This window comes from Canis lupus, chromosome 4 (genome assembly GCF_048164855.1).
Source record: "Canis lupus baileyi chromosome 4, mCanLup2.hap1, whole genome shotgun sequence".
NCBI lineage: Eukaryota > Metazoa > Chordata > Mammalia > Carnivora > Canidae > Canis > Canis lupus.
The window spans coordinates 68,019,328-68,044,670 of NC_132841.1; the positions used below are offsets into that span (position 1 = coordinate 68,019,328).

The 25,343-nt window shown below is 43.0% G+C and overlaps 1 protein-coding gene and 1 long non-coding RNA gene across 6 annotated transcripts in view; one reads left to right on the forward strand and one right to left on the reverse strand.

The window, feature by feature from the left end:
* GHR (growth hormone receptor) overlaps positions 1 to 21,093 on the reverse strand; it is a 270,875-nt gene extending 249,782 nt beyond the window's left edge. For 2 of the 3 annotated variants that reach the window (XM_072824750.1, XM_072824747.1), the window contains exon 1: positions 20,988 to 21,093. Coding sequence is in view for 1 of the 3 variants with exons in the window: in XM_072824745.1 (XP_072680846.1) it covers positions 19,771 to 19,774 (4 nt within the window). In the remaining 2 variants the exon portion in view is untranslated. Of the gene's footprint in view, positions 1 to 19,770; positions 19,790 to 20,987 lie in introns of those variants that run through there. The other variant, XM_072824745.1, reaches the window with a different exon arrangement.
* A 264-nt stretch (positions 21,094 to 21,357) lies between these two features.
* LOC140632582 (uncharacterized) lies at positions 21,358 to 24,835 on the forward strand. Of its 3 annotated transcripts, none has more exons than XR_012030183.1 (3): positions 21,358 to 21,474; positions 22,557 to 22,684; positions 24,198 to 24,835. It is a non-coding gene; the product is annotated as an uncharacterized lncRNA (long non-coding RNA). The 3 variants fall into 3 exon arrangements; XR_012030181.1 differs by having other exon boundaries at positions 21,405 to 21,803; XR_012030182.1 differs by having other exon boundaries at positions 21,405 to 21,634.
* Positions 24,836 to 25,343: the final 508 nt, after the last annotated feature.

The window sequence follows — 25,343 nt, forward strand, 5'->3', positions numbered from 1 at the left end:
AAGTGGTGTAAGACAGTGCCAAAAAATACATACAGAAAAATGCTCATCATCTCAAAGAAGACCAAACTTGTAGTATAACAGCGATATTCCACACAGCCCCCGGCATGCATTAAGCACCCTACAGATGATACATGGAATTCAATTCTGTTGTTGTTGAGTCCAGAGAAGACAGTACTCTAACTTCCTTTGGCCTGATGGTTAATTTTATGTGTTAATCTGACTGAGCCACTGCACCCAGATAGACGTATCCCCCACTTTTCACATTACCCCACGTCACATTAATGAAAGACTTAACGTTAGTACTTGTTCTCGGCAACAGAAGAAATCCAAAGAGGATTTTACTTTTATGAAAACAGGCAAAAAATGAAAATTGTGTGCAGCTGGCCATTACAGAAGCAGGGCATACTCCAAATAGTGGGGGGGAGGGGGCACCACCAACCTCCTTCACTGGGAACTACGCTCAGCATCTCAACATTAAGCCGCCATGGCTATGAACTGTGTCTGTGAGCATCTGTACTTTACCTTGATTTATTTTATGCATCTCTTGCCAATATATGTCCCAAGGTATTAAAAAAGTATAAAAGAGGTTATTTTGGGGGTCTGGGAACACTCAACAATTTTCTTTATCAATGAACAGAAATTGCTTCTTTGCTGTTAATTCAGTTTATAAAAATTTTCATAGGAATGTTCTTCTTTCAGATAGTGGGGGAAACCTGTTTCTGGTCAAACATAATTCTGTTTCTGTGCAAGTATTTTTGAATGGGATTAATAACATTCAAGTTGGTAGACTTTGAGCAAAGCAGATTTCTCTCCATTATGTGGTGGGCCTTATCTCATCAGTTGATGGCCTAAACAGAAGAAAGACTGATCTGCTGTGAGCAAAAGGGAATTTTGCAAGAGGTAGCTTTGAGGCTTGAACTGCAGCATTAGTTCTTCTCTGGGTCTCTAGCCTACAAGCCTACCCTGCAAATTTTGGAGTTGCTAGCTTCCATTATTGTGTGAACTAATTCCTTAAATCTCTTTCTATACACACACACACACACACACACGCATCCTATTGGTTCTATTTCTTGAGAACCCTAAGATAGTGGTAAAACATGCCAATATTTTCACAATGTGCTCTGTTTCTATGTGAATCTTATGATGGTCTTCTTTAGGACATGACCTTGATCTCTACAGTGGCCTTCTAACTAACATGAAAAGAACAGAGATAAGGTTTCTTAACTGAAACACCTGGCAGTGATGATCCTTGTCACTGAATCCCTGGTAAAACCTTAACAAACCTTCCTATGTGGTTTTAATGAATAGAATTTTGCCATCATTCCAAGATGAGTGGACTGTAATAGAGCCACCAAGGCCAAGGATCTGGGCTAACTAAGGGCCAACTGGGGCCCCTGTAGGAACCTGAGCCACACACTCAGACCTCTGTAGCCGGTCTGACACCATCCATACCACCCACGTGAGCCAAACGTTGCCCCTCCAAAGAGACCATAGTGAACAAGCAGTCACCATGCTTCTACTTCCATTTTCTATCAGTCGATTCCCAAAGCATCTAGCCCCCGGGGAATTCATCTTGAGTTATAGCATCTTCCCCATAATAATCTTTCTTCCTGCCTTGGACATCTAATATCAGAGAGAATGACCAAGAAGGCCAGGTTTATGACTTCAATTTGTAAAGAATGGAACATGGTTTTGGTCTTTTTGTTTGTTTTATTTTAAAGGCACAATTCTTTGTTTTCTCTGTGCCTTCATCTCGATTTCACGCTGCTAGTATCTTTTGCCATCCTGGGCTTCATTACATCCGCATTGTAGTCCCTTCTTCCAAAAAGCACTGGAATCGCCTGAGGAGCTTTAAATAATCTACGGCCACCCCCCCCCCCCCCAGAGATTTGTATTTAATTGGTGTGGGATGCAGCATCCTGTTCCGATCACTGACTTCGGTCCTTCCATCACCTTTAATCAACTGCTCTGACTACAACCTTCACATGGCTCTCTACCCCCTCCCTCTCCTGTCTACGGTTTGCCTAATTGGCTCTGATTCCTGCTTTATCATTTCCATGGCTCCCTGGCCACTGCCATCTTTCCATCATACCTCTCCATTAAAGCCTTAGGCCTAGATGATCCCACTTTCTCTGTACCTGGTGAACTATGGAAACCTCCAGAAAGGGTCACATATTTGGTAACCTCTTTATCAGTGGTACCAACCATGAATTTGTGATCATCAACCTCAACCAGGCCTTCAGGTAATGACTGGCAATCCTACTAAAGCTTACTAATTTATTCCCTCTGTGGTGCTAGCTTTTTCTCTCCTCCGCAAACACCTATAATTACCTCCTTTCTTTTCCAGTACCCCACCTCCTTCCTCTCTCACAGCAGACTCACTTCCAAAGCAGATAGGGGCCATCGAACAGAAATGCCTTTAACTTTCAGCTACCACACCTTGGCATGTGCACACATCCTTCCTCCTTCCCTCCCAGGACAGAAGGGCTGAACCCTTTCTCCTCTCCAATTCCTTCCATGTGCTCTGGATCCAACCACTTCCATCTTCTCAGGAACCCTACATGATTAATTATCCATCCTCTGTCTTCAAGCCTCTCCATTGCTCTTTCCCAGCGACCTTTAAACATACTCAAATCTCCCACCTTTAGAAAGCGCTCCCTTAACTGTTTCCCTCTCTAGTTACAGCTCTATCCTTTTGATTCCCTTGACAGTCAAGTGACTTGAGTTACCTATATCCATTGTCTCCTTCGCTTCCCACCCGCTCTCTGTGACACTTTATTCTGGCCTCTGCCGCCATCACTACACTCATGTCACCCTCCTTTACAGTCCTGTAAGACATCCACTCTACTGATCCAAAGGACATTTGCAGGACTTTCACTTTACCCCTTATCAGCATTTAGACTGTTCTCTTTCCTTGGCCTCTGTTCTCTTTCCTTGGCTTTCTTCTCTTACTGCATTTCCCTCCTGTGATCTAGCTCACTTTTGTGGCTTCAATACTGTGTGTTTAAAGCACTAACTTCCAAATATCTCCAGATACCTCCATAGATCGAACACCCAAGACTGTGTTTCCCAGTGGATGTCTTAAAAGAGCCTCCATTCAAAATGTCCCCAAACTGAATACCTCTCTTCCAATCTATACATATACAATCTATACATGCTGGTGTCCCTCCAGCACGGCCCATTCACATGAAGAAACTTGGCACCTGGGACTTACCCATGCTATCCTTCACCCAGTAATAACTATGTAAGCACTAAGTCTGGTCTACTCTACTTCATAAATAATGGCAAATCTATTGACCATAAATGATGATAAATGTAGTTACTTCTTCCCATCTTTCCTACCACTGCACTGGTCCAAGCTACCAACATCCCTGCCTGATATAATCTATCTCCCTGAATAGCTCTTTCTATTCCTCCTTCATTCATTCTTCATAATAGAGCCAGGTGGTCTCCTTAAAATGCAGACTGATTATGTCATTCCCTTGCTTCAAAGCCTTCTACAATTTTCTATTGCTCTTATGATAAATAAAGACTATAAAACACAGTCTGCAACATCATGTAAGATATAGTCCCTTCTCTGGCTCCTTCTTAGGTCATGTCCCTTTCTCATTCTCTGAACTCTGATCACACTGACGGTTTTCAGTTCTCCAAAGTACCAGGTGTCTTCCTGACTACTGTTCCATCCCTCTGCCCCATTTCTACTCCTTTAGATTTCAAATGTGTTCTTTTGAAAGCCTTCCCTAACCACCAAGCCCCAACTGGATCAAGTCCCCTTATACTTTGATTTCTTATAACTTACACCAGTTTTTAATTACACTTGGATTATGTCTTCCTCCATCATAGACTGTGAACTCCAGTAGGAAAGAGGTTATTTCTGGGTTGCTTATCACTATACTCTGGTCCTAATCCACTATTCTGGGCAAAGTGTAGATTAAATTAATGAGTTGATTTGTGAGTGGGTGAGCATATGAATGAATGATGGTAATGGTGGATTTTTGTACTCAGACTATCAATATTCCTCTTTATCTTGCCCTGCAGCACAAACCCATGAATCAAGGTCAAGCATATACTATCAAGTCCAGTTCAATATAAAACGTGATTTTAAGAACTTGGGGTACAAGCTGCATGGAGGAAACAACACTGAAAGAGAAGGACTAGGAGGGTCTGATCTGTGTTCTCCAGCTTAGATAAGGAAAAACCAGCATTTCTACCTTATTTTCATTCTGAATTCCAAACAAGAACTAGCAATATCTGTTTCATGAATGAATTCCTTAATTCACTTAAATCACTTTGTAAATATATAAGAAAAAAATCACTTTCCCATAATTGTTTAAAGGCCAATCAACTAGGATCTTCTGTAAGGGCCTAGAATACTCCAAATTCAGTATCTCTGCATGTACTAAAACCAACACTAATATACCTCCTTCCAGCTTTCAGAGTCCATCTTTAAATAAGTTTACGGTATTATATCCCAAAGTCTTATACAAATTCCTGGTCTTAAGCCCAAAAAGATATTAATCAAAGTCCAAGTCATTTATTAAACTGCAAGTGGCCATAAAACAGAGTTAATGCAATTTGTCAGGCAGAGCAAAACAAGAAATGGCTTGACCTATGAGCTTTTAGGACCCTCTTTGAAAAGCTGGGTGAAATCACCAGGGAAGAGGTTAAAATTCAACTTTGCTTTATGTCCCTCTTTAAATCATGGAAAGTGCAAGCATGCTCCTGACAATTTAAGATTATGAGTGATAACTTACCAAACTAAAATACTTCCTGAGTTTTCCCATAAGGATTTTTTTTAAAGTTCAAAATGCTATCTTTGGCAATATGCTTATTATAAATATCCTTCCTCTTTAAATCACAGATTTTTAAAGCAGTTGTCATTTGAATTACAAAATCCCAAATCTCAGAGAACTCAGTATAACTATTACGTTAAGTGGGTACTAATGTTTTACTACTTGTATTTGGCGGCGTATTTTTTTCTAGAAAATTTCTCCTAGCTATATATTTCAAAATTTAGGATTTAATGAAGTTAAGGTAATTTCTTTTTTAAAAAATATCATAGCAGCGTTAAGCTGCCTTAACTATCTATTGCTATATAACAAATTCATCCAAAACTTAGCAGCTTAAAACAACAAATCTTTGTTATCGTATAGTCTAGGGTCAGGGACCTGGGAGGGGCTTAGCTGGGTTCTTCTGGCTCGAGGTCTCTCATGAGGTTGCAGTCAAGCTGTTGAGGGGAGAAGGCTACAAGGTTCTGCAGCTGGATTGGCCATGAGCTCTTCATTCCACACTGGCTGTGTGACTTCCTCACTTCCCTCCCATCTGGGTCTCTCCATAGGGCAGCTCAAAACATGGCAACTGCTTTCCCCCAGAATGAATGATCCAAAAGACAGAGCAACCAAGACAGAAGCCACAATGCCTTTGAATGATCTAGTGTCCAAAGTTACACACCTTTACTTACACTTTACTCTGTGAGAAATGAATCGTTAAGTCGAGCTCATACTCAAGGAGAAGGAACTTGGACTCCACCTCTGGCAATACTAAAATATTTGTGAACGGTTTTAAAACCATCACATAGTGGTGGTTAGATGGTTAGAAGCATGGGAATTAGATACACTTGGAATTAGGAAGATCTGTGTTTGAATCTTGTCTGTGCTGCTTGCCAACAGTGGGTCATTGCACAAATTATTGAACCTATGCCACAGTTCTACCAAATGTAGAATTTGGTGGATCATGGGGGTTTTGTGTGAGATTAAACAATGAACATGAAAAAGAACTCTGTAGAGCCCTTAGTCATAGTAAGCACTTCCTTAATGCTGCCCACACACCAGTAATTGGTGAAGCAAACTACCGTGTGCCCACTAACTAGAGAATATGTAGTCCTTTGCCCCATATGAGCTTATAGTGTAGGAGGTTGAAAGTAAATCCGAACATGGACATAAAAAAGCTAATGAGATTTTTCTTCTAGAAATCTCAGGGCTTTGCAGAGACAGTCAGAAAAGCAGTCTATTCCATAAAAGGAGATCTATAATGTGTTTTAAACATTTTTGTTTGCTTTTTTAAAGGAGAGAGGCAGTTTCTTCAAGTTAAAATTTCTCAGGAGCACTATGTGTAAAATGGATGAAAGCACAGCATCTTGTAGGGGTGGAGGCATGTAGTGCCTGGATCTCTCTTCTGGAGACCCCAAGGCCCCAGAGGGAGCTTGCTACAGCACAGTTTGCAAATCTACATGAACAGATTGTGCCTGTAACTGCATACACAAAGGATCAAAGATCACAGTTTAAAACCATGCCAACTTAAAGTAGCCATTTAAGTAAAGAAATCCATTTCATACACAGGTTCTAAAAGGTAACGGATTTTCTCCTTTAAAAACGTACAACGCTCTAAACATTAGAGTCTGAAGGGATTAGCTTTGTCAACCCCTGCTTATTCCTTAAAAAAAAAAAAAGCCCATTTTTACATGATTGTCCCTTTGTATCTTCTTAGAAGTTAGATTTCATAGTGAGCCAATAATTTGTGTTTTACATAGATTGTGTTATTAGATACCAACTCTAGGCTTCCAACAACTTGTAATCAAAGTAAAAATAAACAAAAAACCCTTAAAGCCTATTCTTTTCTGAATTTAGAATTAGAGGTTAGAAGAATTTCAGCATTGGTTAGCCTAGATATTCATGTTGTTTATCTTCCCAGAGTCAAAGCCCAAATAATTTATAAGAATTTTTCCTTCTGAATTTCATGTCCTGAGTTCCAAGGCAACCAAGGCAAATTTTCAGTTGGGCCACTGCAAGTATAATGATTAGTGAAAGATTTCATTCAATGTTCCAGATCCCTGATGTAACATTAAAAAAAAAATCTAATTATGGAAAGGCTGAGAAATGGAGGTCAACTATCCAAACTTAAACGCATTATAAAATAATACAGTATTTTAATTATTATACAACATCAATGCTCTTTAGAAATGCTTGCTTCCAAGTCTGTTATTAGCCCTGTATCAAACTTTACTACTGGAGCACAGGTGACTTTCTGAAGATCTCTGCGGTCAATGTATGTGGCTACCAAGATAATAGGTTTTACGAAGGTTAGGTAGGCTTTGAAAAAAATTCACAGATTCCAGGCTGATGCTTAATCCAGCTCACTTAGAAATATACCATGCATCCACATTCATTGCAATTTGAGAATGCAGACTTGATGATGGTCACATGCCTAGCAAGAAGGCACCAAGAAGAGGTGTTGGGCAAGCAGAGAAGAATGGCAGTAGCTGAGTACAGAGCAGTAAGAGTGTAGGCTCTGAAGGCAGAAGACATGCTTTTCATCTCAGTAGTTATCATGTACCACCTGCAGAGCCCTGGGCAAGTCACTTAACGTCCCAGAGTCTAACAGTCTCACGGCTATGTGACTCACCATTAGCAGAATGAAGTGCCACAAGCACATACAATGCAGGCACAGTGGAAGGACTGAGTCATGTCTGATTTAGGGGGTCCTGTTTCACATCTGATGATCAGGATACATGCTGAAAATCAGATTTCTTCCAAGTCATCACACTGTCATGAGTACTTCTCAGCTGACAGAGGCTCAGCAACTACTGAATATAAGTTTTGCTCTCATTGTTGTTTTGATATATTTGGGGTTTTTTTGAGAACATAACCTTGCATAACATGATATTAGACAGCATCCTTGTATTTTCACTCACAGAACTTAACTGTGTGGTTACAAAGACAAGTTAGTTGAACAGGAGAAGGCTCAAATAAAAGAGTGTATGCACAGTACCTAAAAATTGTAGGGGCACCTGGGTGGCTCAGTCAGTTAAATATGGGACTCTTGATTTCTGCTCAGATTCTGATATCAGTGTTGTGAGATCAAGTCCCACATCCAGCTCCATGCTGAGCATGAAGCCTGCTTAAGATTTGCTTTCTCTCCCTTTGCCACTGCCCCCCCCAATAGTCATAAAAATAAAAAATAAAATAAAAATTGTAAAATTAAATGCAATGTAATATTCTGAATTGAATCTTGGAAAACAAAAAGGACATTAGTTGAAACAGAAAATATAAAGTCTGTAGTTTAGTTAATAGTATTGTACTAATAGTTGTTTCTTAGTTTTGATAAATACACCACAATTACAGATGTTAACATTAGGAGGAAATGGGCAAGAAATATACAGGAATTCTATGATTTTTTTCTTTGCAAATTTCTATTAATCTGAAATTAGTCCAAATAAAAAGTTTATTAAAAAATCACATTGTATTATTCAGTGCAAGATTGTCTGGGGATTGGGGATCCCTGGGTGGCTCAGCGGTTTAGCACCTGCCTTTGGCCCAGGGCGCAATCCTGGAGTCCCGAGGTCGAGTCCCACGTCGGGCTCCCGACATGGAGCCTGCCTCTCCCTCCTCCTGTGTCTCTGCCTCTCTCTCTCTCTCTCAAAAATAAATAAAAATAAATAAATAAACAAACAAATAAATAAATAAATCTTTAAGGAAAAAAAAAAGATGCCTGGGGATTGCTTTAATCCACTCGGGCAGAGTGGAAAGATGAAACTAGATGAGCAAAATACTCAAGACTATGGAAGCTGAAGACTGAGTACCCGAGGCTCAAAATACTATGCTCTTTATTTTTTGTGTACTTAAAATTTCTCACAGCCAAAAGTTGTTTTTTTTTTTTTTTAATAAAGCATGTATTTGGGAAAGATGGAGAATTCCAAAGGCTATAGAAATCCCACTTTCCCAAATATTCAACAGCAAATTAGGAGTTCAAGGGGCAATGGGCCAGGGGAATCACAAAGGTTTAAGGAAAAACTTTTGACTTTGAAATGAGAAAGATTAATGGATATCCTTTTGATGGGCTGCTGAGGCCCCCAGGGATTAGCTGATCCTATGGGGATCTGGGCCTTTGTCTTTGACTATGCTAGTTTTCAGCTCCAGGCGAGTCAGAAGTTAACTTGCAGAAATGAGCCATAAAAAAATAATTTTTGTTCATACTGTGCAAGTCAGTTGTGTCCAATGGAATGTAATTGATTAGTGTCCTGTGGATAGACGGATTTTGAAATTCTCTTCAACATTTGTTTGTACATTTGTGGTTCTCTTGAGTTCTTCTTTGAAGTGGCTAGAATATCTTTTAAGTTACTTCATTAATTAGTATTTGTATAATTTTACATCTGTTCATTTTAGATCTGTTTACATCTGTTCTCCCATAGGAGAATCATCACTTTACATTTTTAGAGGATTATCTTTTAGCAAAGAAAAGCAATTTTGAAGTGTGCCAATAACAGGAAAGCATGCACCTATGTGTCAAAGTCTACATATTTCCTCAAAGTCAAGGACTGAAACATTCTTAGGCTTTTGTGTCCATTCCTCCAGGTTCTTGCATTTTACAGCATATCACCACACGCTGTTCTTCACCCAGAAGGCCTTTTACCACAAGCCTACCACCCCAAATGGCCAATTTCCAACTGTCCCTGAACTTACAGACAGTACCCTAAGGAGGCTCTTCCAACAATGGTAGAAGAAATCCGACAAACATATATGTATCCAGGAATGAGTTTATTTTTATTTATTTATTTTTTTTCAGGAATGACTTTAATATTTATTTTAAAATCCACATTTCATGAGTCACCAATAATCATCTGGATATAGGTTTCATTTTTGTTGTACGGTGATAGTCGAGGCACATGGACAGGGAAGTCAGGATTAGAGGAAACTCATCTCTGGCCAGCAGTTATCTTCTGAAGGAGGGCCATTTCAATGGTTCAAATTAAAACACACACACACACACACGCACACACACACACACACACACACTTCAAGTACTCATTAAAGCCCTAAAGTTGGCTAAATGGGGAAAAGAGGGAGAGAAAAAGCAGCAATTGAAATCAAGTCATCTTCTATGGGTCAAAGTATGAAGTCTCCTCTCTCACAGCCTCTCAAAAGAGAATCTTCTCTTTCTGTAGTGGTCAATGTGCCAGGCACAGTTTTGACTCAGACTACAACAGCTTTGTAAAGTAAGAAGTAAAGTATCCCCATCTTGTAGATATAGCTCAGAGAGTTTAATTAACTTGCCGAGAATCAGAAAGGTGGTAAACGGCAAAGCTGGATTCAGATCCCATCAGACAAGCCAGATTGTGTGATTCCGAAGCCCATTCCATGCCCTTTCTAGAATGCCAACCTATCTGCCAGCCCTAATTCACAGGCAAATCTCTATGTGTCCCCAATGAAAAGAAGTGGTCAGGTATCATTTGCCACAATTCACAACCCACCTACCCAGATAGTTAACACAGCTGTCACCCTCATACATGATGACAGAGGTAAATAACATTATTTCATCATTAAAGTCATTGTTTATGGGTGGGAATGTGGTATAGCAGAATGAGTCCTGAAAAGAATGCTAGACAAGCTGGGTTATAAATCTGTCACTCTCACGGTGGAGCTTTAATCCTAGAGAAATCTTGTCACTTCTCAGGGATTCCCACTTCCTCCCCTATAAATAAAATAAGGCTGTTGGACTCAGTTTTCAACAGCAGGCTACTGGCATTTGAGGATATATAATTCTTCTTTTTTTAAGGCTGCCGCTGGCACTATAGAAATTAAGCATCCCTGACTCTAGGCACTAAAAAAGTCTGTAACTCCCCCTTTTTTTTTAAAGGTTTTTACTTATTTATTTGACAGACAGAGACAGAACAAGCAGGGGGAGCAGTGGATAGAGAGAGAGGGAGAAGCAGGCTCCCCACTGAGCAAGGAACCTGATGCCAGGCTGGATCCCAGGACCCAGGATCATGACCTGAGTCAAAGGCAGATGCTTAACTGAGCCACTCAGGTGCCCTACATGACTCCTTTTTTTTAAAGTATTAATTTAAATTCCAATTAACATACAGTGTGATACTCATTTCAGGTGTACAATATAGTGATTCAAAACTTCTATACAATGCCTGTTACTCATCACAAGTGTACTCCTCAATCCCCATCACCCATTTCACCCATCCCTCCACCCACCACACCTCTGGTAACCATCAGATTGTTCTCTATAGTTAAGAGCCTGTTTCTTGGTTTTCCTCTCTCTTTTCTCCCCTCTTCCTCATTGATTTTTTCCTTAAATTCTACGTAGGAGTGAAATCATGTATTTGTCTTTCTTTGACTTACTTCACTTAGCATAATACATAATACTCTCTAGCTCCATCCATATCTTTGCAAATAACTGAATAAATCCCATTATATATATACACAAAACATCATATATATCATTATCTATCTCACATCTTCTTTATCCATTCATCAGTCAATGGATACTTGGGCTGTTTCCATAATGTGGCTATTATAGACAATGCTGCTATATAAACACTGGGTATACGTATCCCTTGAATTAGTATTTTTATATTCTTTGGGTAAATACCAACTAGTGCAATTGCTGTATCATAGAGTAGTCCTATTTTTAACTTTTTGAGGAACCTCCATACTGTTTTCCACAGTGGCTGCACTAGTTTGCATTCCCACCAATAGTGCAAGAGGGTTAGTTCCCCTTTCTCCACATCCTCACCAAGACCTGTTATTTCTTGTGTTGCTGATTTTAGCCACACTGACAGGTGTGAGGTGATATCTTGTAGTTTTGATTTGTATTTCCCTGATGATAAGTGATGAGATCTTTTCATGTGTCTGTTGGCCATCTGTATGTCTTCTTTGGAAAAATGTCTATTCATGTCTTCTATCTAGTCCTTTTAACAATCATATTTCTAAATAACACTGGGTGCTTGCCTAGCACAGAGGCAGCACCTTTGTTGAGAAACACACTGGTGGATGACCTCAAGTTCTATAAGGCCCCATGACCAAAACTGTCATTACAGCATGGCAGGGAAGTGGGGGTGAAGGAAGGAATCACAGTTGGATTGGATCTATATGCAGCATCCACAACAAGCAATAAAGAAGGCTTCTAGTTTAAAACAAATCCACAGCCTGGTACACCCTGCCTACTCACCAGTTACAAGTAACCTGAGTGAGCTCCAGATATGTCTCCTGGTGCTCAGTTCCTATAACCTTCTCACAAAACATCTACCTATCAAAAAAAAAAAATGCACCACATTTTAAGTATTGACTCAGAAGGCACTTTGCCTATAAGGCCTTGCCCCATATACTTCAGCCCAAACAAATCACCCTTTCTCAAAATAAATATAGCATTTACAGTCTGTTATTGAATTTTCATTAAATTGTAGTATAATTGTATACTGTTCCTTAATCACACAATGGACATTATTGGTATTGCCTTCCTAGCTTGAATGCTAGGTCACAAAGTCAAGGGTCGTGTCTTATACTACTTTTATATTCCCCAGAGTGTCTAGCACATTCCTGAGAACACAGTAATGACTCAATAAATATGTGTTCTGTCTTTGATTTTTCACAGTGATCCCAAAAATACCACTAGCTTGGCCAAACTTACATCCTGCAGGCTAATAAAAAATTTTATTTATTCAGCATCTTTTCCCAAGTAGTTTTCAAAGTACTTTTCAGATGACATTCCTAATTCTCGCATACCCTACGAGTACTATAAGGAATAGATAAAAATACTAAAGTTTATGGACAAAAGCAAAGAGAATTACAATTTTATACTCTTTGATGGGGAGGATACCAAGAACTGGTAAACTGGATGTCTCCCAAACCCTACTGAGTCCCACAGAAAAATCCCAACATGTCTCCATATTGTCAAATATTAAAAACTTCTTGTCATTGCCAAGGCCCTAAACAGGATCTACCTAGGTAAGTTGGTCATCAAGTTTGGGTATCATCCTTAATTTAAGGAGAATAATACCAAGTTTGCATTCTGAGCTTAGATCCTTGTCATCACCTGACCCTATCCATATTCTTTGCCTCCAGCTCACCACATACCACCACATTCAATTTCTCTGTTTTACTACAAACTAAGGCCATCAAAAATATCTATTAAACAACTATCCTGGGGATCCCTGGGTGGCTCAGTGGTTTGGCGCCTGCCTTTGGCCCAGGGCACAATCCTGAGTCCCAGGATGGAGTCCCGCGTCGGGCTCCCGGCATGGAGCCTGTCCCTCCTCCTCCTGTGTCTCTGCCCCCCCCCCCTCTCTCTCTGTCTATCACAAATAAATAAATCTTTAAGAATAAAAAAAAAAAAAACAACTATCCTCTGACAAGCAAAGCATTGTTTTGCCAATGTCTCCAAAGGAAATAAGATGGTATGCTGAGTGCTAATATAAAAGAAATCATTCCTCTTCATTCTTGTTCCACTTTCTTTCATCTTTTTGACTTGCTAGGTATCAAAGTGGTGTCTTCATTCATCATCATCTTGCCCAAGGATTCTGGTATCTTCTTTTACCCCTAGGGCAAGAAGCCACTGTAGAGGTTTTCTCTTCAGTACTCTTCATAATTTATCATTCACATATGCTTTCCCAGACTGTTTTTCACTTTGCTTTGCCAAATTGAGGTTTTCTGGGATAACAATGACATAGCCTGTAGGTGTCCAAAGAAGCCACGGATAGGGTGAATTAGGATCATATGCCATCATCCTCACCAAGGAGAAGGGCTGCCTGCCCAGTGGCAATCAGAACTGGGAGACCGACAGTTTATCACCAGCCATCACCATATTTGAGATGAGCTTTTTACTGCATCACAGTAGCACCTTTCGTTTCAATAAGCACGTGGGGAGAGAACTAAGGATATTTATTTTGTAATGGTCACACTCTCCTTTTTCTTTTTTTGATATGGCAACTCAAAGAAAAAAGATAGATATGATGCTTATTATGATAACGTACATTTTTTTAAGCAGGAAGAAATAAATTTTTCTTTGGACCAATGACTTTATGGTATGTCTATATATACTGAAAGAACTGTTTCTTAAGTTCCTTAAAGTTTTTAAATAATACACTTTGAATGTTTCATTTTATAAACAATGGAGGAAATAATCATGGATGAGTTACTAGAACAAATATTGAGCACAGCAGGCTGTCCACCATAGGTAAATACACAAAAGCACCTACTCGAATTGCAAAATCCTTTGGTGTTCTACTACTGAGTAAGGGCTTTCTCAGTGTATTCTCCACCACCTGTGTCAAATCACCATGAAGCAAGCATTTTCCCTAGGATACATTTTTCACTTAGAAGCCTAGCCAGCTGGAGATAGACTTGTTTATGTTTAAACAAATTCACAATCTAAGAAGTATAATTCAGTAGGATTATAACGATATTATTCTAAAGAGAACTGACTGAAGTCTTGTCAGTCACAAAAGAATCAAGGCCTAATCAAAGCAGTAAACACATCTGGAAGTTTTAAGGACTCTGTAGGAGAAATTATCTACTGATTTTGAAATGAAGTATTTGAAGGTAGGTTTGGATGCTAATTAAAAAGACACAACCCAACAATTTCTGACAAAATCACAGCCTTCTTATGAATCATTATTCAGTAAAATTGGTGCCTGACCTAAGGCTTCATTTGCCTCTATTAAAATATAGTGAGAAGGGGCGCCTGGGAGGCTTAGTGGTTGAGTGTCTGCCTTTGGCTCAGGTCATGATCCCAGGGCCCTGGGATCGAGTCCCACATCACGTTCCCCACAGGGAGCCTGCTTCTCCCTCTGCCTATGTCTCTGCATCTCTCTGTCTCTTATGAATAAATAAATAAAATCTTTTAAAAAAAAAAAGGTAGTGAGAAGCACTGAAGAAAGAAGTTGAAATTAGACAAGAATCCTTTCTGTTCTCTTCCTTTCAAGAGTCTGGTACTCATCATAGAATTGTCTTTAGCTTAAAACAAACAATAAAAGAAAACTTTCAGAAGGATTTTCTGCATCAGACCGTGATGAGCTGGTATTGTTTCAGGAAACACAGCCATGATTACACCACTTTTATCTGTTTTAGTTAATTGATTAAAAATATTAACGGTGAGGGAATAAGCAAACACTATTTGTTGACACTTATATTAAAAATTGTTGGAGCTTGTTAAATAAGTGGTCTGAATTACAGCTTGACAATCCAAAGCGTTTCATGTTAACTAAACTAACACTCTTTCCAGGGCTGCTGTGTTTACAAGCATTCAGCAGAGAGGGGGAAAATATAAAAATGAATGAAATTTATTTCCTATTTCAAGGAATCGTTCCTAGCAAGGAAGACAGATATGAAAAAGTAGACCAGGAAACTGAAAACAAATGAAATAGGTGTTCTTAGAGAGTTTCAAGCGAAGTCCCAACAGCATGGAGAGAAAAGAGAAATTCAATAATTAAGTGTATTTGAATTATAGCCCCAGAAAGAATCCTAAGAGGGCATCTTGTTTATTCCTTGTTTTTGTTGTTGTTGTCTGTTATTAACATGTAAGAAATATGAATCCCAGGAAAGTTCAACAGTTTGCAAAAATTACAAAGCCCGTTGGAGGGGTTCCCTGAAACCTCATTTACTATTGTTTCATATTATACCACCCTAACTTAAGGGTTTCTTTTTTTTTTTTTTTTTTTTTTTAAGGAAACATGTCCAACACATATACAGAATTCAGGGTGAAGGGAGGGAGAAGCAGGCTCCATGCCGGGAGCCCGATGTGGGACTCGATCCCGGGACTCCAGGATCGCACCCAGGGCCAAAGGCAGGCGCTAAACTGCTGAGCCACCCAGGGATCCCCTTAAGGGTTTCTTATATCAGAGTAGAACTTTGGTTGGGAAATTATACATCTAAGTACTTGTCAGTGGATCTGCTCTAAATTTATTTTTTCTTTTTCTTTTTTCTTTTTTTTTTTTTTTCAGGAGGTGGGGACTAGAGAGGAGGTAGGGAGTTGTGAAATAAATTTTTCAGGAAGCTTATTAAATAAGTGATCTGAATTATTAATCAAAATAAATTTTGAACTTTAAAAAATGCACTTTATCATTGATTAAAAATGCACTTTATCATTGACTATTTCCTCCCTTTATGTGAGAACAAAATAAAGAAGCAAATGTGATCTAGGTGGAGATCGTAATGCAAGCGGATTAGTGAGGAATCTCACTGCAAACGCGCGCGCGCACACACGCACACACACAGAGGAGGGCACAGCACGAACAATTTCACCAAAGAACACAGACTGTCACTGGCCCCTTGTTCTGGCTAAAGGTCAATGTGCAAAGTAGGACCTTCTGATAGGCCCAGATGTCAGTCCATTATCACAGGTTGGTTGTTTTCTCTTTGCCAAGAAAAATGGTTATTTCTTTCACATTCAGACTTGCTGAGAAAAACAACACTGTCATCATCATCAACCATAAACATTTCTTGCAAGAAGACAGGAGATTCTCAGCTGTGGCAGATTCTCAGCTGGTAGCAGGGGAAACATAACTTAGCTGGGAAGCCCCAGACAGATACATAAAAGGGAAATCAATTGGATCAGGCAGGTGTCTAATGAGCAGCACAGGCCATAAATGCTACAGAAGTTGTGTTAAATACCTCAGCCCTGGGTGTTAAGCATCATAATTTTCACGGAGGAGAAAAGTGAGTCTCAGAGGAGCTAATCTATCTGCATGCTGGTGGTAAAGCTCAAATTCAGGCTAGGTCCAATGGGCCCCAAAGAGCTTACCCTTGATCCACGCCTCCTCCCCCGGTACATACCAGCTTTGCTTCTTTCCTCCAAGGCGGCTAGAACTTGGTCAGTGAAGACCCTCAGAGCCTTGGTCTAACTTGGATCCAGACACACAATAGGAGACAGGAACCTCTCCTAGAACTGGCGCAGTGATATACCTGCTTTTGACTTCTCTGCCACATTATAAGCCATTGACCTCCAGGAGAAGAATGGGTTGTTGACTCAGCCATGTCCTGATGTACATCTTAAGTTGCAGTTGCCTGAGGAAGCATGTCTGTCAGACGTACTTTCACCTGATTTAGGGCCAGATGGCATACTCTGAGACTTGGATAGAATGAGCCTGATAGCTAGAACTGACTCATGCTTGTGGAAGCAACACAATAAGATCCAGGAAAAGAATACCTCAGAGTCCCTACCCCCATCTATGATATGCAACTTCAATCTGCTTGTCTTCAGAACATTCTGGTATTTTTTTTTTTTTTGGCTTAGTATTCCTTTGACCGGGAGAAATTAAGTAGCTATGATCATTCCATGTAGAATTGCATGTACCTACACAGTATGACACATGGAGTTATAGGAAATTCAGGAACGGAGAACATTTTCTGTTGTTAATCAAGTACAGTTAACATAAAAACTGGTTTTGAAACTATTATAATGTTCTGATTACGGATGACTAATAATCTAAAAAGAGTAAGTTGTTATCTTGTTTACAGCTCTGAAATTAGTGGACAGTGTAAACAGATGGCTAACATAGCTCATGAATATTAAGCTGCCTTAATGGAGGCAGAAAGACCAGAACTAGAGATTTCACATCTGAGTTTTAGTTGTTGTTTTTTTTTTTTTTAAGATTTGATTTATTTATTCATGAGAGATACAGAGAGGGGGCAGAGACACAGGCAGAGGGAGAAGCAGGCTCCCTGTAGGGAGCCTGATGCGGGACTCGATCCCGGGATCCCAGGTTCATGCCCTGAGCTGAAGGCAGAAGTTCAACCACTGAGCCACCCAGGTGTACCCATACCTGAGTTTTAGATGACAAACATAATGAGGGATATCGTGAATGTGGACTCTGGGGCATATTGTCAGGGCAGGGAAGGGTGGGGACCCCACTGTGGGTGAGAAGAGGTGTAAGGATAAGCAAAAAAAAAAAAAAATTTCAGGAAGAAGGGGCATAATGTTTGTTTTCAAATATAGCACTTAAAGGGAAGAGAGATTAGATTCATTGTGTGTTGCTCCAGCAACTGAACAGTAGGTCAATAGGTAGAAGAAAATGTTGACTTAGTACAAAGCAGAACTTTTAAAAAATGAACCTCTCCTCAAATGGGCCAGCCAGCAAGGAAGCAAGATTCCCAGCTGAGTATTTTCAAGAAGAGGTGGGCTGGCCCATTTACAGAAAGGACTACTGAGGTGGAAGTTCACATCCCTGATAGGTACCTCTGAAGTTGGTTACTATACTCATCAATCATTTTACTGGGCATGTTATTAACATCATACTGTTCAAGGTCAAAAAAAAAAATCACTTGCCAAAGACAGCCTACATTGCTCTGTTTATACAACGAGCAGAGGGCTGACTCCAAAGCCTTACCAAACTTCAATTCATATCAACTCAATGTTCAGAAAGTGATCAGATGATTTGAAACCTCATATTATTTAAATCATTACCACAGAGGTTATAGGGTTTTCTCTTTTTTTTTCTTTTGAAAAAAGTGAAGGCTTTTATGGACACATGTGAACACACTAAGTTATTTTCATTACGGACATATTTTTAATTGTCCTCTAAAACTAAACCAAGTCTCCATCACTGTGCAATTTACCAGTGGAATGACCGGAGAAGCTTAATCTTCAGGTTTGCAAATTTAATCAATATAACTCACGCCTGTTTTTTTAAGTTAAACAATTGGCTGTGCCACATTCTTACTGTATCACTCATATTTATCTTTACATTAACAATGCTCACCAGCAGATAGCCAAAGAGGCTCGCCAAGTTGGACCAACTTCAAGATTTGTTTCCATGCTGGGGTGTTTCATGCACTTGGCAGAAGCAGGCTGCAAGTGGGGCTCCATTTATTACACTATGCTATAAACATTATGTCCTGACCTAATGAGATACTCCACATGACGATCCCATAGGTTAGCAAGCACTGTAAACATCTATTAACACAAGCACCAGAGACAGCACAGGGAAGATGCCTGGGATCCATTTTAAGTGGTTTATGATGTGGAGTCTCCTGTTTACACACTAACAACAATAACAAAAAAAAAAAAAACAGCCCCAAACTCTGCCTAGAACAAATATTTGCATGCTCAGTTTGAAAAAAAAAATGCACTGGAGAGTCACTGCATTTATAGACTTTCATTTCACACTTCTGCCTATTAGGTGTTGGCTTTCCATCGCATTCGGTGAACCAAAACTATAATTTCACTGTGACATATTTACTCCAAACAAAAAGCTGAATGTTGACTCACCAACTTTCCTTAGACTTACCAAAAAGTTGCCAAGGGTAGAAGGAGATAAGGCATGAGCCATGCTTAAACTACAAATGATGTTTTCCAAGGGTCTCTGGGTGGAAACGCACCCTTCCAGCCCCATCTGAAGTCCATTTGAAGAGAAACGGTACATAACCAGAGACCCCTTGAATATAATCTGGGGGCAGCCCGGATGGTGCAGCGGTTTAGCGCAGCCTTTGGCCTGAGGCCTGATCCTGGAGATCCGGGATCGAGTCCCGCATCAGGCTCCCTGCATGGAGCCTGCTTCTCCCTCTGCCTCTCTCTCTCTGTTCTCTCTCATGAATAAATAAATTTCAAAAAAAATCTTAAAAAAAAAAGATCTGGGAACACCAAGCTTTTCTCAAAAGGAAACAGAATCCCCAATCACAGAAAAGATGGAACCAACAACCCTGTCTACTAAATCATTTTATTTTGTTCCTATGCAGCATTGCAATTTCTGGAAAATATTTCACACTAATTATCTCCAAGGTCTATGTATATACACCTTGGCACCCCAGAGAAAAGGACTTGCGGGGTGACCCAGGTAGACACTAGCCTAGAACACCAGCTGCACACAGCACAGCTGCCGCAACCTGTATGAAGAAATAGGGGAGTGCCTGCCCAGGCACACATGACAGGGACTCTTAGGGGTAAACACCCCAGAGACCGCCTAGTTTGGGGACTGTGCACAGCTGCACCCCGGGGAATCTCAGATGCGCAGCTGCAGCTGGGGTCTGGGCTCCAGAGTTCTGTACCTACACATGCACACGGGACTTAGAACCCTCGTCCTCCTATGGGGTCTCCTGAGAGCTCCGGGAACCGCCACCTCCAGGTCTCAGCTCCTCAAAGGCACCGGGTTTGGTAGTGGTTTAAAGGCCGGGGTATTTAAATCCTGCGCAGGAACTCCCGCGACTTCCCAACCTCTGGCCTCCCGTTACCTCTCCCTGTCCCTTCCAAGGTCTCCGGGCGCACCAACGGGCAGGCGGCACCTCGCTGCGCCCCCCCCCCCCCCCCCCGCACACCCTACTGGCTCAGGCACGACACGCCTCCCCAGGCGCACACACACACACACACACACACACACACCCGCGCGCACGTACACCCTCGGAGCACACAGACCCGGGCCAGGTCACCAGCCCCCGGCGCGGCCCAGGAGGCGTCCCCGCTCCGGCGATCTGGAAAGCCCTCGCCCCCAGAATAGGCTCCGTCAGGCCCCGCGGGTGGGGGACCGCGCCCCGCACCTCCCCGGAGGGGCCGCGACCCCGCGCACCCGCAGCGGTCATGCCTCGGGCGCCTGGGTCAACACTTGGAGCCCGGCTGGTTTCACAACCACGAGGGTGTCGGGGGCTGGAGGGGGCGGGGGTGCTCGGCTCGCCGCGACCTCCACCGCCGCAGCCCGCGGGGACCGGCGGCCGTGGCTCCACCACCCCGGCTCCGCGGCCGCGGTCCGCACGGACGCGCACGGGGCGCTGCGCCTCGGGCCGGGGCGCGCGGTGTGGACGCGCCCGCCCGGCGACCTCCGCTCTCCCGGGTCCCCCTCGGCCGCGGGAGCCTCGCAGTCCCTGCCCCAGCGCGGCCGGTGATGCCAAGTAGCAACACTCGCAAAACTTTTACGACTTTTTAACAATCCTGGCTTCAGGGGGAGCCCCCGCGGGCGCCCCCGTGGCACGGCTCGCGCGTCGCCCCCAACTCCCCGACGCCCACCGGCAGCGCCACACACGCTCGCACGCCCCCCGCGTGGATCGGGTTACAACGACCCACCCGCGGGAAACAACTCCTTCGGGGGGAGGAGGGGAGCACGGCCAGCCCCCAAGTCACCCGGGGAGGAAAAAAAGAAATCATTCGTGTAAATACAAAAGCCCGGTCGCCACTTCCCTAAACAGCCGGTGCCCCCAGGGTCCCCTCCCCGGGCCCCGGGCAAAAGGGGGCAAAGAAGAGCCCGAGCCCCGAGCCCCGAGCCCCGAGCCCCTCCGTACCTCCGAGCCTCGCCTGCGGGTTGAGAGCGCGGTCCGCTCGCGCGCGGGGCCCGAGGGCGCGGGGCCTCCGGCCTGCGTGGCCCCAGCCCGGGGTCCCCGCCGCCGCCGCCGCCGCCGCCGCCGCCGCCTCCGCCTCCGCCTCCGCCTCCGCTCAGCAGCCGCCGCCGCCGCTCCAGCCGCCGCCGCCGCCGCTCCCTAGACCGCCTCCTCTTCCCATGGCTGCGCCCCGCTTGGCAGCTCGCGGGCTGTCAGGCTCGGGGAGGAGGAGGGGGCGGGGTGAAGCGGGAAGGGAGGCCGGCAGGGGCTGGGTGGGGAGCGGCCGCCGCGCACCGGGGGTCACGCCGCCCCCGCGGCCCGGGCTGCGGCGAGGGGCCGCGGGAGCTCGCGGCGGCCGGTTGGAGACCCGCGGCGGAGGCGCCGGGCGCCGCGCGGGCCGAGCATTCCGGGGAGCTGGGATGCGGCGATCCCCGCGGCGGAGTCGGAGTTGGTGCGTGTCACCCTCTGCTGCGCGGCGCGGCTCCTCCTAGAGGAAAATATTGGTAGTTGCAGGACGCTCCCTCTCCGCCCACCCCGCTCCCAAAAAGAAGGCAGGACCTAAAAGAGCAAGAAGTGCAGTCAACAGATCGAAAGGAACGCTCAAAAGAAAAGTGAACTCTCTGCGGGAACTGGGGGCGAGGGGGCAGCTCGGAAAGCGTGATTAGCCAACCAAACATTGCCACCTGCAACCAGTTTCCAAACTGTTGCTCCCTGGGTTTGAAAGGATCGTTAAAAGTAGAGAAGATCTTACTTTAGAGGTTGGAAAACAGAGACAGAGAGGTGAGGTGATTTGCAGAAAACGCAGGCCATGTTAGAAGAGACGTTGGTCCCGAAGCCACCGCACAGGGCTGCAGGGTGTCCGGACGCAGGCCTCAGCCTGAGGACTGCCCTCGTGTGCGCCCTGGGGGGTTCCTTTGAACTGCCCTGTGCAGGACCCAGCTCCTCTGTCCAGCCCGAGCCTGTGCACCTGGTTCCACCGTAGGGAAAGAAAGTGAGAGGGGAAGTTGTCAAAGTGCTTCAGAAAGTTCACAGCCTTGCGCATAGGCATAGGCATGTCATTCTGTAAAGCACCCAACTCCCCGTCACCCCATGCTTTTCTCAGCAGAAAGTACAAAAGTCCAGTTCCAGGTTGTGGGAGATCTGAAGGAGCAGCCAGTCATGCTATGTTGTTAACTGTTTACGTTACTGCTGACAGCCACTTGTAATGTCATTTATCTAACAGCTTCAGCTTACTAAAGGACTTTAAAAAAAAAAAAAAAAAAAAACAGGGTCGCAAACGCAAAGCCAAGTTTATAACCAGAGAGAAATGTTTAAACAACAATCTAAAGAAACCAAGATTCTTAGCAGTGGAATAAAAGATCCCCAGGGTGTGGGGAGTAGCACATGGTGAGTGGGACATGGCAAGTAGTCCAGGGAGGGCAAGAGTCAGGAAGAGTCAGGGCAAGAACACGGGGCCAAAGATTGAAGCAGCAGATGTCACAGAAGTTACTCCTACTTTAAAAAAAAATTTTTAAGTTACTCCTATTTTTAAAGGAATCGAAGAAGTGGAAAATTCTGTTCCTTAGAGTCCTTTTTGAGTCTCAGCTGTGGCTCAACGTCTCAACTGTCTCCAGGCAAAGAAAGACAGAATGAGAGGAGGAGGAAGAAAGATTCTGGAAGGGGTATGTGTCATCACTGTCTAATGGATGTTGACCTTGACCGGGTCCTCTTCTATCCCACCTGAGTACAAGAAGGCTTTCTTTCCCTCGGATCCTTCCCCAGTCCCTTGATTTCTGGGGTTCCAGGCTTTGCTAGAGCAATGGGAGTGCTTCTCAGTGTCTGGAGTTTTTAAAATGGGAGTTGGCCACACAGAGAAAGATTAGGGCCCAGGCAGGCGGAATGCCGGCTGGGTGGTCAGTACGTGCCATGCTGGCTGGAAGGGCAACAGTGACCAGAGTGGAAGCCAGGCAGTGCTCACGTGTTGACTGCATTCTTGCCTGAGATGACCTTCCAAGTTGGTCCTTCAGACCCTGGCACAATCACATTCTCTCTTAATGTCCGTTCTGTGCCTTCTTATCCCCTTTCCCCCATCCTCCAGCTAAGAGAATCTTGATATAGTCTAGGACGTGCCAGATGGACTCACAAAATATTTTCTAAGTTCTATTGTTTATGGCCTGAGATGATTTAAGGGCCACGCTAAAAAAGGAGGATTGCCTTCTTTTTTCTTTTGGGTTCAGCTGTAGCCCTCATTCCCTGAGACAGGAGCGTGTAGACTGACTGCTTTGGCTACTGCTCCATCTTCGGTAAAATAGTGTGCTACAGACAGAACAGGCAAAGACACTGGTTAATATGAAATATTAGGGAACCAGATATAACCTTGCAACTTACACTGAGGGCAGTCTTTATTTTTAAGTCCCATGAGTAAAGGTCCCTTGATCTCATAGATGACTATATATAGGTCTATAGCAGTATATCCCTCTTCCTATTTTCCACATTATGGGGGGGAAATGTATCAGGTCTTAAATTGATTAATTTGTTACAAGTTAAGGCATGTCAAAGCACATTTGCCTCCTGAAAAGTGCATTCGCACTTACTCATCCTTTCCCTCTGCCTGGAATATCCCACTTTGACCACATAGGGAAATTCTCCTTAAGCTTCCAGTTCCAGTGCAATTGTTTGGTTTCTAACATCCTTGGTGGCTCTTACCAGAGGAAGAACTAGTTACTTTTCTCTGTGTCTGCATCCTCATGGGCCTTTACACCTACTTTTGTTACACATTTCAGTTTTTATTAATACATCTACTTTCCCCAGTAGTTATAGAACCCTGAAGGAGGTACCATGTATTCTTAATATTTGTACCTAAAATGTCTAGGTTAAATGCCCAGCAAATGGTAGAGTGCCCAATAAGTGTTTAGCCAAATTGGATGAAAATTTACACTACCCACATTTCTATCTGAAACCCAGATCTCTATACAGAGCTCCTAACTGCCACATTCAGAATCCGTTCACTTCTCATGAGTCCCTCTATGACCAGCACCACCATAATCTCACCTCGATGACTACTGTGGTCTCCCAACTCCACTAGTCTCCCTACATCAACACCCTCCCCCACTCTGGCCCCCCACCAACCCGGATTCCTATGCAAACTTGCCAGAGAAATTCTTCTTTTTTAATACTTGTTTTTATTTCTTGTAGAGAGAGAGGGAACATGAATGGGAGGTGCAGAGAAGAGGGGGAGAGAATCTCAAGTAGACTCCATACTGACTGCAGAGCCCAATGTGGGGCCTGAGATCATGACCTGACCAGAAACCAAGAGTGGAGCACTCAAGTGATTGGGCCACCCCGGCACCCCAAGAAATTCTTTTTCAACCAAGTCATATTAAGGGCATTCCTTTGCTCAAAACTCCCCAATGGTTCTCCATTTAAATCAGAGTAAAAGTCAAAATGATCCATGACACCTCATGTACTTATTGCTCTCCCCATCATTCAGTCACCCATTCTGCTCCAGACACACTGGCCAGGTACACTCCTCACTTAATGTCTCCCTCTGTCTTAGATCTCTGCCCCCAGAGATCCTCCCTCACTTCTTAAAGTCTCACTCAAACATTACTTTGTCAATGGGTCCCTTCTTAGCCAACCTATTTCACCCTATTATAGCCCACCCTTCCCCTACCCTATCGCACACCTCTACTACAGCTTGGCTGAAAATATAAACTGCATTGTAAAGACAATAAAACTGAGTCTTACATGATTCAGATTATGCATATTCAAGTGTAAATATCTAGGTCAGATGGTATCTTTCCAAACCACAACTCCACTGTATAAGGTCCTATGTCTGAAGTTATTTAGGATTGGAGCATGGCTTCCATTGCTCTGTACACTCTGAAGTGCCAAAGCTTTTTCCCAATACAAAACAGAGACCAAAACACCTGAAGCACCATTTTGCAGCTGCTTCTTTTTGTAGTATTTGCAGTTGAAAAACAACTCAGGAACTCAGGAGCCTTGGGGAACTGTGTGGGTCATTTGTGACTTTGGGTAAGCCAGTTATTTGTCTAAAATGACTCAATTTCTTGGTCTATAGAATGAGGGGGGTCCTATCTGAGATCATTTCAGCCTAAAACAAATTATTAGATTGATACTTGTGATGGATAATATTATATGTCAACTTAGCTAGGCCATGGTACCCAGATACTTCTTCATATATTATTCTAGATATATCTACACAGGTATTTTTAAGATGAAATTTACATTTATTTAAAAAAATTTTATTTATTCATGAGAGACACAGAGAGAGAGGTAAAGACATAGGCAGAGGGAGGAGCAGGCTCCCCTCAGGGAGCC